Source organism: Serinus canaria, chromosome 8 (assembly GCF_022539315.1).
Source record: "Serinus canaria isolate serCan28SL12 chromosome 8, serCan2020, whole genome shotgun sequence".
Lineage (NCBI taxonomy): Eukaryota > Metazoa > Chordata > Aves > Passeriformes > Fringillidae > Serinus > Serinus canaria.
In genome coordinates, this window is record NC_066322.1 from 27528720 (window position 1) to 27544102 (window position 15383).

The 15383-nt window shown below is 56.6% G+C and overlaps 2 protein-coding genes across 3 annotated transcripts; both read right to left on the reverse strand.

The window, feature by feature from the left end:
- Positions 1-5399: 5399 nt before the first annotated feature.
- On the reverse strand, positions 5400-11475 carry METTL13 (methyltransferase 13, eEF1A lysine and N-terminal methyltransferase). Its single transcript, XM_018923495.3, has 8 exons — positions 11276-11475; positions 9762-10509; positions 8915-9114; positions 8180-8375; positions 7817-7960; positions 7431-7640; positions 6944-7075; positions 5400-6089 (listed from the first exon to the last, which is right to left on the reverse strand). The coding sequence occupies exons 1-8, from the start codon at positions 11426-11428 to the stop codon at positions 5815-5817; spliced, it is 2058 nt and encodes a 685-aa protein (XP_018779040.1). The 5' UTR covers positions 11429-11475; the 3' UTR covers positions 5400-5814.
- Positions 11476-11807: 332 nt separating this feature from the next.
- ITPA (inosine triphosphatase) lies at positions 11808-15253 on the reverse strand. Of its 2 annotated transcripts, none has more exons than XM_050977158.1 (8): positions 15094-15253; positions 14956-15013; positions 14802-14866; positions 14240-14313; positions 13622-13653; positions 12897-13012; positions 12349-12425; positions 11808-12093 (listed from the first exon to the last, which is right to left on the reverse strand). In XM_050977158.1, the coding sequence occupies exons 1-8, from the start codon at positions 15154-15156 to the stop codon at positions 11973-11975; spliced, it is 606 nt and encodes a 201-aa protein (XP_050833115.1). In that variant the 5' UTR covers positions 15157-15253; the 3' UTR covers positions 11808-11972. The 2 variants fall into 2 exon arrangements, with proteins under 2 accessions (XP_050833115.1, XP_050833114.1); XM_050977157.1 differs by having other exon boundaries at positions 14751-14866.
- Positions 15254-15383: the final 130 nt, after the last annotated feature.

Here is a 15383-nt window from a genome sequence, read left to right on the forward strand (position 1 = left end):
AGTTAAAGCCATTAAGTGCCCACATTCACCCTGCTACTCTATCACTTACAAAAATCCACTTTCCCTTCTCCAAAAATAAAAGCCACAAGCGGCCAAGGATAGATTCCCCACCTTCTGGAAAAAGCACAAGCATTTTCATGATGGATGCTTGTGTTATCGTGAGAGGTTTTTCTCACTTTTCCAACACCTCCAAAAGAGCAGGGAAAGAGAGAGGAGAGGCACCCAAGCATATCTTTAGGTCTCTGCTTTTCCTGACTGACTGCTCTGGGCAGCTTGTTCCAAACCCCCGTGCATTGCCCAGCCTGGCTTTCTGAATTTGCCAAGATTCAGAATGGCAAAATTAAAGGAAGCAGGGGTGCTACTAGACGACTGCAAATCTTCTTGTAACAAATAACCCTGAAATACAAGACCCAAATCAGTGTCAGGGGGCCATGCAAGAAATTGTTCTCTGGGGGAGCAGTAGGGGCAATCCCCAGGAGCAGAGAGCTGTGCTGCTCACTGGTTAACCAGCTAAACACAATCTGGTTTCACCCTACTGTGCTCACTTGTGCCCCTAATAATACAATACAACAAAATACAATATCTATAATTTCCTTTTGCTGCGTGCCAGGCTCAGCAAGGAGAGAAAACCTCTGCCAAGCACCTCTCCTGGCATGGCAGGAGGGGTGGGTGCCCTGATCCCCAAGGTGACTCCAACAGTGTGGTCTGATGTCACGTGTCACCTCCTCCAGCACAGCCTGCCTGGGGCCCCCAGTCACAGCCTCCAGTGCATTTCAGATCAAGGCTACAGACAGCAAGCTTGTCCTGCCACGACTTTCAGAGAAATATATGGCAAAAATAGCCTGGCTTCAGGGTGCAGCTGAACCCACAAACTCACACACAGACACTTCTCCCTAACCAGGGAGTGACGTTAGCACTGAGGACATTTGGACCAGCTCCCCAGGCTGCTTCCCAAATACACAGCAGTGCAATTCCCCTCAGGAGAAATGAGCTCTGTATAAAGCAGCCGAGTGGGGACTTGCAGATGGCTGCAGCAAAGAGCCAGCCACGCTGCCCTGCCTGGGGCAGCAGAGCACAGCAGAGGCTGCTCCTTTCCCCTAAGAACAGACAGATTCCTGCACACCTCATCTCTCCAGGGACCTTCCTCATCTCCTTCTTGCTTCAGACAAGAGTTTTGGCAGAGCTTTTAGGGCAGTGGATGGGCACAGAGCAGGAGGAGGTGGGCAAGAGGCAGCTCCCAGGTTCTCGGCAGCACTTGCCTCTGCAGTGGTGCCAGTCAGCATCACGCCCTGTCCATCTGCCAGGGCGAGAGCTCAGACCTTGAAGCTGCAAAAGATGGAACTCAAGCCCGTGAAAGAAAGCCAGAGTGGCTGCAGAGCTGTGATTAGAGCAGTGGCTGCAGCGTTTCTCCGTGTAAAGAGGATGTGCTTTCTGCCTTCCCCCCACAGCCTGGGGCACTGCTGACTCACTGATGGCAGGACAACACAGTCCCTGTCCCATCTCTCCTCTCTCCTGTCCTGTGACCTCCAGCTGCATTCTTTAGTCGGGTGCATCCCGTTGCAGGGAAGAAGAAGGGCACCGTGCTGCATTGCAGCCTGCAGAGATGTTTCCCTGCAGCCCTCAGCACCCTAGGAAAGAGCTGCACTCTCTCCCTGCACCCTGGCAGCATGCCTGCTTCCTTGGCCACAAAGCCAGACAAGCAAAGTGCTTCCCCAAGGGAAGATTGCATGGACAAAACAGTTCCCACCTGCTTCCAGCCTCTGAGAGTGGCTGCTGCAGCCCTTGCTGTGCTGGACCATGCCATGCAGCATCCCCAGGCAGTGGGGCCATGGCTCTGCCCAACTGAAAGGAATCAGCCCAGGGCTCGGTCCCTGCAGCTTTTGCTGCTGCAAATCTCTCCCACCTGCTTGCTGTACTTTGAGCTGATGACAGTATGTCCCTTATCCACCTCCACCCTGCTCCTGAGAGAGAATTGGAGTGTCATTCTCTTCTCCAGAACAGGAACCTTGGCTGTGACACCATATGGGGTGAACATGTGGCACCCCATCAGTGCCTGCCTCAAAGTGTCACCGTCCCAACAGCTGCCTGCCCACAGCCACCCTGGGCCAAAAAACCTCTCTGCATCCTTCTACCCAAGCTCAGGAAACTCAGGGCTGCCCCACCAACTCCCAGTGTCATTCACTGGAGCAGCAGCAGGACATGGATGTGATGCTCTGAGAAGGGACTGGGCCAGCCCAAAGCATCCTCAGCAGCCTCACACCTGAGCCTGGGGTGAGTGACACACTCGGCTCTTCTTGTGCTGGGAAAGCCAGAAAGGAAAAAGTCAACATCTCCGTGCCAGTGAGGGTTGCTAAGTGACGCCAGAGCTTGTTTCTATCCCACCACTGACAGCGTGCCTACGCTGCAAGGGAAGGAAGTGAGGAGTAAGGGATGTAAACATGAGCACATTGCCAAAACTCTCGACAGAATCACCCTTGCCAAACATATACATTAGCTGTGTGTTTTGGCTGCCAGCAGAGAAATATTTACTATATGTCAATTACACCAGCCTTGGAGCATTTTACCTGCAGAGGAGGATTTGCAGCACTCATGAATTTGCCAGTTTTTCAGCTGAAATTAATTTCCAGATCAAAATTGCAAGGCTGTCAGTAGCTGCAAGAACAGCTGCAATGAACTGAGATTTCATCCTTACATTGTTTCTAATAGATGGCTTTTGTTTTTCCACCAGGATGTGGCGTTATGCAGCATTTTGGAAGCACAACAGAAAGTCAGGACTGGACAAGGGAGGGATGAAGGCAGCCTTTGTATGAGCTCCTGGGGAAGAAAGGAGATGGTTTCGGTAAAAAAAAAAGGGCATACACACAAACCTGTGTGGTTAAGATTATGAGGAGAATTGCAAACTAAGTTAAAAATAGAGTAAAGGCAGCACTGCTGATCTAGTTGAGAAATTTGCCATTGCTAAACTAGGTGGATAATAGATATCTTTCAGAACAGTGCTCATCACAGAGGAGCTGTAGAAACTGCATGGGGGCAGGCACACTTCAGCTCCAGCTCCAGCCTTGTTTCTCCCTAGTGCTGTGCTGAACTCAGCACAGAAGGAAGAGAATCTCTGGAGGAGTGACTGGATGGTGACACAGACGGCACCTAGCCAGGCTGCCAGCCTTTATCTGAGGCAGGGAACAGGCCAGCCCTGCTCTCCTGGGCCTGGGAACCATCAAAAGCACTTATTAAAAAAGCATCTACTCCCTTTGTGAAGTTGCAGGTTAGCCCAGGGAGAAAGTAGGGCACCCATCTGTCCCTCTGTGGGAAGGGGAACAAGGGCAGAAGCATCAGAGAAGGGATTTGAACAGAGCAGTTCCCAAAGCAGAACCTGCTGGCAAATTAAAATGAAAATACATCCCCAGCTGCTGATCAAAGGGAGGTGCTTGCTGGCAGCACAGCTGCCATGGTGCATCCTGGGCACCAACAGCCCCATCTCCTGCATGGGGGCAGTGCCCACATGGTCCCCACTGCTGCAGGGGGTGAGAGCCTGTGGGAAATGGATTTGTAGAGATTTCTCAAAGCCTGGCAGAAGGCTCACACAGTGTGCATCTGTGTGCAAACCTTGAGATAAGAAATGCTGACTTAGAAAAGCCATTGAATGGGACAGACATTGCTGAGAGAGAAATGGAACTAGAAACAAGTTTCAAAAGATGGCCTTGCAAATAAGACTTTTTTAGAGAAACAGAACTATGAAAGATGCATTGTAGTAGGGCTCACGAGGGGTAATTTTAGATGATTGGCTTTAAGGCATCTACAGCATGGTGTGGCAAAAACTGACAGGCCAATAAACTCTTATAGTCTATTGTAATTAAGAGTTAATTGGCTTCTGATTGTGGTGGTGTGAATTATAACACCTGTATTGTTTCACCCTTCACTTGAGACTGAAAATGGAATAAAAGTTTTTACAACACCTCTCAGTTGCCCCATCTCTGGGTCAGAAAAGGGTATAGTCCAACAAGAGCCTTTTGGGCTGTCCTTTCCGTGGCCCCATGAGCTGGGGAACTGCAAACTCAGCTCACACACCCTCTCACTCTGCTTTGGAAGTGGCAGAGGTTCTCCCACAGATGGAGAGCTGGCTCCTTCCAAGCAAGGAAGGGGCAGCCCAAACCCTGCTGGGACAGGGGGTGTGAGCTGCAGGGCTGGGAGATGGCCCCAGCAGGGATGCTGAGACACAGATCCCGCCCAGAGCTACTTCTGGTGTGCTGTTAGCTCCCTGGGCTGTGGAGGGGTGGTTGGGGAGGGTTTGCTTTGGGAAGCAGCTCTCAGAAAGGCTGTCCTCTCTCAGGCTGCCAGTGGCACAAGGGAGCATGGAGTGAGGGTGCAGGATCAGTGGCAGAGCACCAGTTTGTCACCGTGTTGTCTGCAAGCTGGTCACTTTGGTACCGTCTCAGTCTCATTTCAGTACCAGATGTTGCAGGGGAGAAAGACAAGCCCCCAGAAATGGCTTCTGATGAACGAATGAGAACCTGCTGGTCCATAACCAGCCAGGACACACATGATGCCTCAGGTTTTAGCTTTTACATTTTTCAAGTTCTGTGCTGCTTTAGTGTGTGGGTCTGGGCTTCATATGAGGAGATGGTGAGCTCTGTGCACAGAGCAGGGAGACAAAACAATTCCTGCTCCAGCTGGGCACCAAGGACCAATGACCCAAATCTCACCCCAAGAGCACAAACAGTGTGGGCTGAAGAGAGAAAAACAAATAGAATGGGACTGCATGGGCTGGAGCTGTAAATAGACAATTAACTCCAATATGCAAATGGAGCAGAACTTAAAAAAGTGAGAGACCTCATGACTGGTTGTGTTTTTTTGTGACCATTTTGGGTTCACCTGGGGTGTAGCCCTGGCTGGGCTCTTGTGCTGCCCAAGGTGCATCCACTGAGGCCTCCTAATAATTCCCTACTTTATTCTTTAGCTCTGTCCAGTCTCTGTTCCAGGTCAGCCTGCACAGGGCATTGCACAGGCCAGCTCTTGACTGAGCTGCCTGGGCAGGATTGAGGTGCTGTGAGAGCACCCCAGTGGGTGTTTTCTGGCTGTCCTTTTGTCCTGCAGGAAGGCTGACCTGCACCAGCTGGGTGAGTGGGATGGTGTGGCCAGGAGCCTGAGCCCAGGGCTGGGTCCCTGGTGGCCCTGGGGCAGAAGGGGTCTGAGCTCGGGGGTTTCAGCTCAGTGGTGATGGCTGGAGAGATTCAGAAGGGGGAATGTACTGGGATGCAGCTTGGGGAGGGTGAGTGGTGAGGGTGCAGTGGGGTTCAAGGGGCAGCTGCCTGCTCCCAGGACATGCCTTTGAAGTGCAGAGGTGACTGTAGTTTTCCCGGGGGTGTTGGTGCTTCAGAAATAAGCCTGAAATAGCAAAGCACTGCAGGCCTCAGAGCACCCCTGAGCATTTTATTCTCCCAGCTCACAGCCCACCCACACACATCCACAAGCAGCCTTGGAGCAGGCCTGGGGCTCTGCAGAGACACCAGGAACGCTGGAGACCGAGGGAGAGGCGCCCTCAGAACGACAGGAGCTGTGCTGAAGAGCAAGGAGCCTCGGAGGGATGCTCTTCCCATGGTGGGAAAGCAACAAGGATAGACCCAAACCCACAGTCCTGCCGGTCCTACAGCACCTTCCTGACCCCTCGGGCAGCACAGCCCTGCACGCTGCTGGAGCCATTCCTCAGGCAGCTCCTCCCCGTGCCAGCAGGCCCAGGCCTGCATCGGGCAGCAGCGCCAGCCCTGCTGCGGGCCCACAGGAGGCCCGTGGCGCCAGAGCAGCAGCAGCAGAGCCCCCTCAGAGGATGAGCACGGCCTGCAGCATGTCTGCCAGCGCGTAGGAGCTGTCCCAGGGCCGGCCTGGCTGCCGCAGGGCCCCCTCCAGCGCCCGCGCCCGCGCCCCCAGCTCGGCCGGGCCGCGCCGGCCCGCAGGGCCCGCCTGGCACAGCAGGATCTCGTTGAGCTCGCCATGGATGCGGCGCGCGTAGAGCAGCGGGAAGACGGCCCTGAGGGCGGCCAGCACCGACTCCTTCAGCCGGGGGTCACGGCACACCAGGTTGAGCACGAAGACTCCTGCAGCAGGGCGAGAGGGAGGGAGCTCAGAGCGGCCTGCGCACCCCGCTGTCACTGTCATATGCTCTGAAAAATCCCTTGGCCAGGATTTTTCTCCTGAGGAGGTGAGAACCCTCAGGAAAGAATTGTAAAGAAAATTTATCTGATTGCTTGGAATGTGGTCTGGAGGTTGTTTACCAACAGGTGCAGCTTTGATTGGTTCCATGTGAATTGTTTTTAATTAATGACCAATCCCGGCCAGCTGTGTCAGACTCTCTGGCCAGTCATGGGTTTTTATTATCATTCTTGTCTAGCCTTCTGATGTCTCCTTTCTCTTTCTTCAGTATAGTTTCAGTATATCATTTCATATAATATAATTTCATATCATATCTATCATATCATATCAAATCAGCCTTCTAGAACTTGGAGCCAGATTCTCATCTCTCCCCTTGTCCTGGGGACCCTTACAACACCGCAACAATTGGTGACACACCCCTGCTCCCTGCCACCCTGTGGCACCCTGGTGAAAACCTCTCCCTCACCAGCGTCCCCCCGGTGCCCCTGACCCCGCTCCACATCCCTGCTGCCACCCAGGTGGCCACAAGATCTGTCCTCAGGTATTGCCTACACCTTCTGCTTCTAGAAAACTCTGCTGGCCCCCTGGGATGTCTCAGCCTGTCTCAGGCCACCCACTCCATCCTGCTGTCACAGTGCCCACTGAAACACCCAGATGCAGGACGTGCCAGAAGGGGATGCCATGCAGCAATCCTGGCTGTAGCCAGTATTCTCCAGGATGAGAAACGGTGGCACAGCCCCAACTCCACACAGAACCGGCCAGCCTGGCCACAGGGCCATGACCACATCTCCCCTCCTACCTTCTGGCTTGAGGATGGTTTTAACTTTCTGCAGAAAGGCCTTCTCCACAAAGGCTGGGGGCGGGCAGCTCATCCCCACCGTGAGGTCTTTGCTGTCCACATCAAACATGATGGCATCATACTGGGCTGGTGCTGCAGGAAAAAGCACAGACAGTTGTTATCCTATGGGAAAGAGGTGAGCTACACACACGGGAAGGCCAAAAATGGGATGGTCAAGACACCCCTTCTGCCATGTTATGAGTGACTTCTCTGCTGGGGTTTCTCTTTACAAGCCCTTGGTGCTTGTAAGGGGGAGGCAACAACCTCTACAGAGGCTGACAAGGACAGGCTGTGAGCTGCAGAGACCTGGTGAGGCTGGAGATTGTGACACACGGCAAGAGATGGGCAGGAAGGGGAAGCAGGTGGTGACAACAGCCTAGGACTCTTCTACCCAGCATGGCACCCACTGGGCTCGATTGGACACCTGAAATGCCCTCAGAGATGGTACCTTCAGCTGCCAGCTTGGCCACGTAGTCCAGGCCATCGGAGACGTGCACCTGCATGCGGTCACCCTGGGAGAAACCGAACCAGCGCGTGGCCACTTCCAGCATGGAGGGATCGATCTCCACCACGGCCACGCGGGCCTGCGAGAAGTAATCGTGGACAAAGAGGGGCAGGCTGCCCCCGCCGAGCCCCACCACCAGCACTGCCAGCTCTCCTGCCAACCAAGAGCACCCAGTGAGCCGCCAGGATGCCATAATCCCACTGCTCATCCCACCCCAAACTGCTTTGGGAGTGGTGCACGGGGCACCTTGGCCAAAAGAGCCTTTCCCCAAGGGGCTGTGGTGTGGGGACACCTGCCCCAGCACAGCCTCCCACTGCTGGCCTCGTCACCTGGGAGGGCGCCGGGGCCCCCCAGCAGGCAGAGCCCCGCAACCATGGCCTTGTGGTGCTCACAGCACAGGTAGCTCTTGTCGATGGCTCCAGGTGCCTCTGTGGGGCTGGGTTTTTTCTTGTCCTTCTTCCTCTTCTTCTGGCCTGAGTAACAGCAGATACCAACCAGTAAGGCAAGGGGGGAGATGGAGGTGCTTTCTGGGAATTAGCCACCCCAGCCCTGTCCTACCCATGGTGTAAAAACACTCCCAGGGCTGCTCTGAGGCATGACAGGCAGGTCCCAGCAGGACTTCTACCTTCGTCCTGTATTGCTCTCACTTTCTGTCACCCTCAAAAATCAGCCTTGGCCCCTGCCCCGTGTACCTGGGAGAGGTGTGGGAGCCAAGAGCCGAGCCTCAGACTGCACCACGTTCCTGTTCTGGAGGAAGATGAGGCGGCGGAAGTAGCAGGTGCCATCTCCCTTCACGTCCTCCACGACGAAGTCCCCGCTCAGGGGGCTGCTGCCACGGTGCCGCACCGCCCGCACCCCGATGTCCCCTCCCACAGACAGGAAGGGCACCTGCAGGGAGGACAGGGGCTGCTGGGCTTGGCTTTCCCACTGTCCTGACTGAGCCAGGATGAAGCAGACAATAGAGGAGCAGCGGGATGCCACAGGAGAGCTGGGGATCTGCACTAGATTCACTCCCAACACAGGGAGCAAACACAGTGAGATTTTTTGCACAAACTCAGATGTGTGGAGCTGGGGCAGGAATTAGAAGACATAAGGAAGAGAAGTTAAAGCCAGGACTAAGACAGGGAGCTGGATGATTTTAGGGTTTCTGGATCTCTGCTTTTCTTGGAATGCTGCGTTTTGGAGGGCAAGGACTTTGTACTGAATCCTACCACACAAGCACCTCAAATCCTGCCTCCAAGCACAGACAGACAGCTGGAGGGAAAGCCAAGAGAAGTTGTACTGGAGGCCCATCTCCTGCCCACCAAGGCATCCAGCTCACGCCTTGCAGCTCGGTCTCCCTTGAAGAAGAGGGTTTCCATGCTGGCAGACCCAGCCTGGCCCTGTTTTGGGAAGCCCAGCCAGAGGGCCGGGCAGAGGGGGCTCACCTGCTGCCGGGCGGGGAGGCCCGGCGGGGCCAGCTCCATCACCTTCCCTGAGAGCTCAGCCTGGATGGCAGCCATGCCCTCGTAGAGCTGCTCCCTGTGCAGCGCCACCGTCAGCAGGCGCCCAAAGCCCGCGCTGGCCGCCAGCTGCCGCCGCCCTTCCTCCGTCCCAAAGAGCCACTCGGTCTCCCTGCCCTGTGGGACTGCAGAAGGGGCTGCCATCAGCCTGGGCTGCTCCTGGCCCTCCAGCCACAGGGAATGGCAAGCCATTTTAGGGAGGTAGTACTGCCTGGCTAGAGCCGTGCACTGTGATCATCAGGAGAGACAGGATCTCCCCTGTTTTGGGCAGGCTTGTGCAAGAAGCTGGAAAAGCCACATCTCGTTAGAAGGTGGGGGGCGTCCAACAGGCTCCTGACCTGTCTCCAGGCTGTGGGAGCTTTGCAGGCATGCAGGGAGGGAACTGCTGCTGGCAGAGGCTGACACATCTCAGTGAGTGCAGTCCCAGCACTCTGGCCCTGCAAGCCAGGACATCCACAGAGAGCAGCGATGCCTTCCTGGCTCCAAGGTGCTGACTTGGCTGTCACCAGCATTCAGGCAGGAATCACCACCTTGAAGGCAGGGCAGGCAGTGTCCCTGTGCCCAACAAGCTCCTCTGTGCCAGATCTCTGCTTGCACCACCAGGAAAACACACACCCCACTGCAAAGCCGAGACTAAAACATCAGCCCAACCCCACACAGGGGGGTTATTTCCCTCTCCAGCCCCAAATTCAACAGGCCCTGAAGGGCTGGCTGTTTTGCAGCTCCTGGCCAGGGCAAGCACCTGACTGCAGCCTGCACAGGCTGTACTCACTGATGAAGATGGCAAAGTGATTGTCCCGGGAAGGTTTCACCGAGGGGCTGTCCACCACGTGCAGCGTGTAGCGAGGCTTCCCGCTCTCTCTGTCACACAGATCCAAGGAAACCTGTTCCCTGCAGGGGGTTTTGCTGATCTGGCTGCAGAGCAGGGCATAATGCTGCCTGTCCTTCACTGCTGCCACCAGCCGCTCTGCGCTCTCCATGCGCATCGGCCTGTCCTGCTCCTCGGGGCAGATCTCCAGGATCTGTGCTGCTGAGCCGGGCACCTTCCTGAACTTTGTCATCACATACACGAAGACCGGCAGCACAAACTGCTGCTTGTCCCCACTGCTGGCCACCTGGTGGACACGCACCACCCAGCCTTCCTGGGAGAAGTATTCCACAGCTTTCTTCAGCACATGGGCTTGAGCCAAGGAGACGCAGAGGTAGCGCCCTCCCACCTGCAGCACCCGGCTGATCTCAGCAAACATCTGGTCCACCTTGGCTAAAGTGGCCTCCTCCTCATCGGTCAGGAGGGCATCCAGCGTGCCTTTGTCCAGGACCACTTGGAAATGGGCATCAGGGAAGTCCATGTGGAGCATGTCCATCAGCAGGTAGCTCATCCTGGGCCGGCTGCTCGCGCTGCGTTCCCGCATCTGGCGCACGGCGGCGTCGCTGACGTCGATGTTGACGATGTCCTGGCACATGCCCACGTCGTACATCTGCTCGCTCAGCTCCGAGTTCCCACAGCCCACCACGAGAACCTGGGCAGCAGCACAGAGCAGTGAGAGGGTGACAACACCCTGGAAATACCACCCCCTCCCCCATTTTAGGAGCAAATACCAGATGTGTCTGGGAGCCCTCTGTGAAAACCACCCCCTCTGGGCCTGCAAACTCACTCTCCATGTCCCAAGATAACATGTCCACAGGGAACAGTCCCATGGGCAGAGAAGTGATGTGTCTGCTGCATGTTTTTTGAGAATGATCCCGGAGTTTTAACCCCCAGAGCTGCCCGGACCAGGACCACCCAGGGGTCTCTCCTGTCCTTTTGCTAAGGCACACTGGGGGCTTCACATCATCTGTGTCAGTCCTTGCACACAGAACCAACTAGACTGGAAAAGACCACTGAGAACGTGGAGTGTAAGCTATGACCAAATAGCACCGTGCCAATCAGACCACAGTACTGAGTGCCACATCCCGTTTTTCCTTAAACATCTCCAGGGACAGTGACTTCACCACCTCCCTCTAGTCCATTCCAATGTCTAAGCGCCCTTTCTCTGAAGAAATTCATCCTTCGAATGTCCACCCTAAACCTTCCCTGGCGCAGCTCAAGACTATGCTCTTTCATCCTGTTGCTGGCTGCCCGGGAGAAGAAGCCGACCCCCAGCTGGCTACAAGCTCCGTTCGGGGAGCTGTAGAGAGCGATAAGGTCAGTTCTCAGCCTCCTCTTCTGCAGGCAAAATCACCTCAGAGCTCACCGCCCAGGAGGAGCGCGGAGGGGACACAGCGCTCGTACCAGCCGGGGCTCACCTTGTCGCGGGGCCGCACATACTTGTGCAGAACGGGGCAGAGCTCCGGGAAGGCCCCGTACCACTCGAAGGGCCGCTGCCCGCGCTGCCGGAAGAAGCGATCCCAGTAGCGAGCAGAGCCGAACTCGGCGGGGCTGCGGGGCAGCAGCTCCATGGCCGGGCCGGGTCGGGTCGGGCCGGGCCGGGCCCCGCTCCCGCCGCCGCCGCGCCGCCACCCCACGTGGCCGCTGCGCTGACCACTTCCGTCTGCGCGGCGCGCCCGCCGCTCCCTATTGGCTGTCTCCGCCTCGGCCGCTCCCCATTGGCCGGCGGCTCCGCCCCGGCCGTTCCCCATTGGCTGCCTCAGCCCAGGCCGTCCCCCATTGGCTCGCGGCTCTGCGCTCCACCGCGCAGCGGCCCCGGCGCGCCCCCGCCCGCTGCCGGTGCCGGCTCCGGTCCGAAGCCACCCCCGAATTACAAGTGCGCAGCTTTAACAGCGCACACCCGGCTGGGCTCTGCTGAAGCAACAAAAAGAACGGAGAGCGAGGCAGCGGTGGGTTCCAAAGGAGCAGCTTTAATAGCAGCCCGCAGCAGAGGGAGGCTGCGGCGCTGAGTGTGACATGCACTCCCTCCTGCCTGGGCAGGGCTCGGACACGGGGATCTCCAGAGATCCTTCCCAACCCCGGGAATCCTGTGTGGCTGTGCGAGCTCCCTCGGCGCTAGCTGGGAGCGGGGCGGGGTTCTGACGAGTCGCTCTGAAGAAAGAAGGCTGAGAGCTCGCTCAGTGCCCTGTACCGGTGTGAGATGGAGTTCTTCACTACCTTGGGCATTTCAGCGTAGCTGCAGGGGACAGAAGCAAGTGTCAGTAGCAGGGACACTACAGCACATCCCTGGAGCATCCCCTGTGCCTCCCTGCTTGGCTCAGGGGGGCATCTGTAGTGACACAACCCCTGATCTGGGGGTTTCCCATCACCCACCGTGTTCTGATCCAGAAGGACGTGTCCCCGTGATGCCCCTCCTTACCAGCAAGTTCCCCTGGACACCCTTGACCAAGGTTTGCCTTACACAAAGAGCTGTAGGTAAAACAGCACTTACGTCTGGTTGTAGCCATTTGGCTGAAAGCAGGGATCCCAGCCAAAATCCCGAGGGCCCCTGGGCTCTACTATCACTCCCTGCCATGAAAAAGCACAGTAAAAACTTTAAATTAACACAATAAAAGCATAAAAAACCCCTTAAAGACTGCACTTCCCTTGCAGTTACATCTCAAACACAGAGACACACAGCCATAGCTCCCACTGCAGCCACCACAAGCCCTGCAGGTGCTGTCCCTTCCCCAGGGTGTGACCAAAGTCACCAACTCCAAACTCATGCTGCCCTATGGTGACAGTGCTTTGACCTCTCCAAACACCAGAGCTAAGAACTGTTATACAGAGGGAGAATTGAATACAGAGGGAAATGGGGCTGAGCAGACTGAGGTAACGTTCAGTGAGCACCACCGAACAAAGGGCTGCACCCCCAGCGCCCACATCCCTGAGCCTGCTCCCAACATCCAGCCACCCAGAGGCCACTACAGGTGTCCCCAGCAGGGGCAGTGCTGCTGTGACAGTGGCAGCAGAGCCCTCCTCCCAGCACACAGCACCTACGTGGGTCTGGCCTTTGAAGAGCCTCACGGGCTCCTCGGGGTTGCCGCTGCTGAAGGCGAAGGTGCAGAGCGCGTAGGCAGACTTGTCCTCAAAGCCAGCCAGCAGCTTGTACAGCCCTGGGGGACACAGAAGGGAGCCTGCAGTGCCTGCTGCTCCCTGGGAGCATAGCACAGCCACTCAGGCACGGATGTGTTCCACATGGCATTCCCAAGCACCACGGGAGGTGACAGAGCTCAGGCACCAGCGTGTTCTTGGCAGGATCCCTGCTGTGACTGAGGCCAGAGCTCACATGTCATCTCCAGAGCCCTGCTATGAAGCTGGGAGAGAAGCAACCCAGCATAACTAAAGCCCCTGATGCTTGAAAGTGATTAGTGCTCATGTTAACAAGACTAGCACAGGATTTGCAGTTACACTCGGAACTGCAGGGTCAAGGCACAGCAGGGGAGGGGAGTGTTAGTGGAGAGGGCTTGCCCTGAAGCCACAGGGAGCAAGACATCTTCCAGGTCACACTGAGGACAAATAAGATGCTCCCATGAGCCCTGCCACCAGCCTGCAGAGGCAGGAGTTTGGGAATGCAGGGATGGAGCTACTGAGAAAAACAACATCCTGGGAAGGAGGGCACAGAACAGGCTGGAGGAACCTGCTGGATCCCCCAGCATGGGCAGGGAGCCACTTCAGAGGCAAAAAAGTGGGTCACACACAGAGCAGTGACATGAGGGCAGTACCTTCTGGCTTGAGTTTCTCCAGGAACCATTTTCTGAAAAGGAAGGAAAGAGAGAAGATCAAATTTTGCAATTATATCTCAGCAATACAGACATCCTTGTACATGATTACTTACATTCTCACAGGCCTTTGAATCCCTCTGTGTGCTCTAAGATCACTCATTCTGGACTACTTACCAGGAAGGACAGACTTACCTCTTAAGCTGAAGGGGACACAGTGAAACAGCAATGGGGTATTTAATCTACTGTATCCTAGTTATTGTGTATATAAATACATAATAACTTTGTTATCTTCTGGATTAAAGCTGTCCCTACGAGAACCTATGGGGCACTCATGGCAGAGTCCTGCTTGGTGCCTTTACTGTTCTTTGGATAGCTTCCCAAGCTGCCAGAGCAGGCACCACAGATTAAAAACCAGAGCCAAGAGCCCAGGTCTGTCTGTCCATCCCTGTTCCATGACATACCACAGGGCTCAAGGAGCTCGGTGCAGCCCTTGGGGTGCAGGATGAAGGGCAGGGCACAGCCATCACCTCCCTGACCCCAGTGCTCCTGGAGTGTGGAGCCCACCCTGCCAGCCTGTGCCCCTAACCCTGGCACATGAAAGGAGAAACAGCCACTTACATGTAGGGTCCTGGGAGCCCCCCCAGGGCATTGAAGCACAAGCAGGTGTCCTCTACTATAACAGGTCCCTGAACCTACAGTGACAGCCCAAGAGAAGAACATCAGACCTAAAGGAAGGCACTGCCTCCAAACCCATTCCCTGGCTCCAGCCCATCCTCACGTTTCCACTCGACCTCAAAGGCAACACACACCAGACAGACACAATCAAACCCAAACTCCCCCCAGGCAGGCCAGAGAGGCTGAAGAACAGCAGGGAAGGTTTCACATGGAGAAAAACAAGCAGAGCCGAACACTCCCTGCCATCCTGGAGGACAAGAAAAGGGAAAGCCTGTGTTCCAGAGGCACGCCTGCAGGACACCCATCCCAGAGCCAGCTCCGGAATGTACAGCAGACATCATCAAATTCTTTAGGAGCTTCTGTGACCTCCCGCTGCTAGAGCACACAGCAAAAACCAGCACAGCCGAGTGATGGGAGAGCAGCGGGGCCGCTTTGGATCCTTCAGTGTCCCTGCCTTGGGTCCCTCCACGCCCATCCCGCCGGGAAAGGGGAAGGAGCGAGTGACCTGCCGGGCGGCTTCGCGGCACTTCTGCACCGAGATCTCGTCTGGCTCCCCCTGGTACTCGGGCACTGCGGACACGGGGACGGAGCGGTGCTGAGCACACACGGCGGGGCCGGGCCGAGCCGCCGCACTCCGCCAGGCCCTGCCAGCAACTTACGGTCAATTTTCTTCGCCACCAGCGTGTAGGGAGAAGAGTCCCCGAGGATCTGCGTGACCTGCGCAGGGAGAAAGGGGTGACAGAGGAGGGAGGGACAGAGGCAAACCCGCGGGTCCAGCCCGCTCCCGCCGCCCTCACCTCCTCCAGTTTCTTGGCGTTGCCTGTCACGAACACGACGCTCCGCCGCGCCGGCGCCGCCATGCTGATCGAGCACCGGGCCCCTGCGCGCCCGGCCGCCAATCAGCGCCCCCGCCGCCGCCGCGCCCCGCAGCGCTCGACCAATGGGGAACGTGCCCGCCCTGCAGCATCCAGCCAATGCGGAGGGCGTCCGCCCACGCCAGAGAGGCGGGAACTGCCGGCCCGCGAGGGGCGCGCGGAGGGCGGGGCGGGTCGACATGGCAACCGGCCCCCTCACGGCCCCGGCAGCG

Coding starts and splice junctions, on each gene's coding strand:
- METTL13 (XM_018923495.3), bottom strand. CDS start 11,428: ATGGAGCTGCTGCCCCGCAGCCCCGCCGAGTTCGGCTCTGCTCGCTAC. Junction 9,115..9,761: donor TCACTTTGCCATCTTCATCA/GTGAGTACAGCC, acceptor CCCCTTCTGCAG/TCCCACAGGGCAGGGAGACC. Junction 7,641..7,816: donor GGGCCCCGGCGCCCTCCCAG/GTGACGAGGCCA, acceptor CTTGGTTGGCAG/GAGAGCTGGCAGTGCTGGTG.
- ITPA (XM_050977157.1), bottom strand. CDS start 15,156: ATGGCGGCGCCGGCGCGGCGGAGCGTCGTGTTCGTGACAGGCAACGCC. Junction 14,867..14,955: donor GGTGGCGAAGAAAATTGACC/GTAAGTTGCTGG, acceptor CCGTGTCCGCAG/TGCCCGAGTACCAGGGGGAG. Junction 12,094..12,348: donor CCAAATGGCTACAACCAGAC/GTAAGTGCTGTT, acceptor TGTCCCCTGCAG/CTACGCTGAAATGCCCAAGG.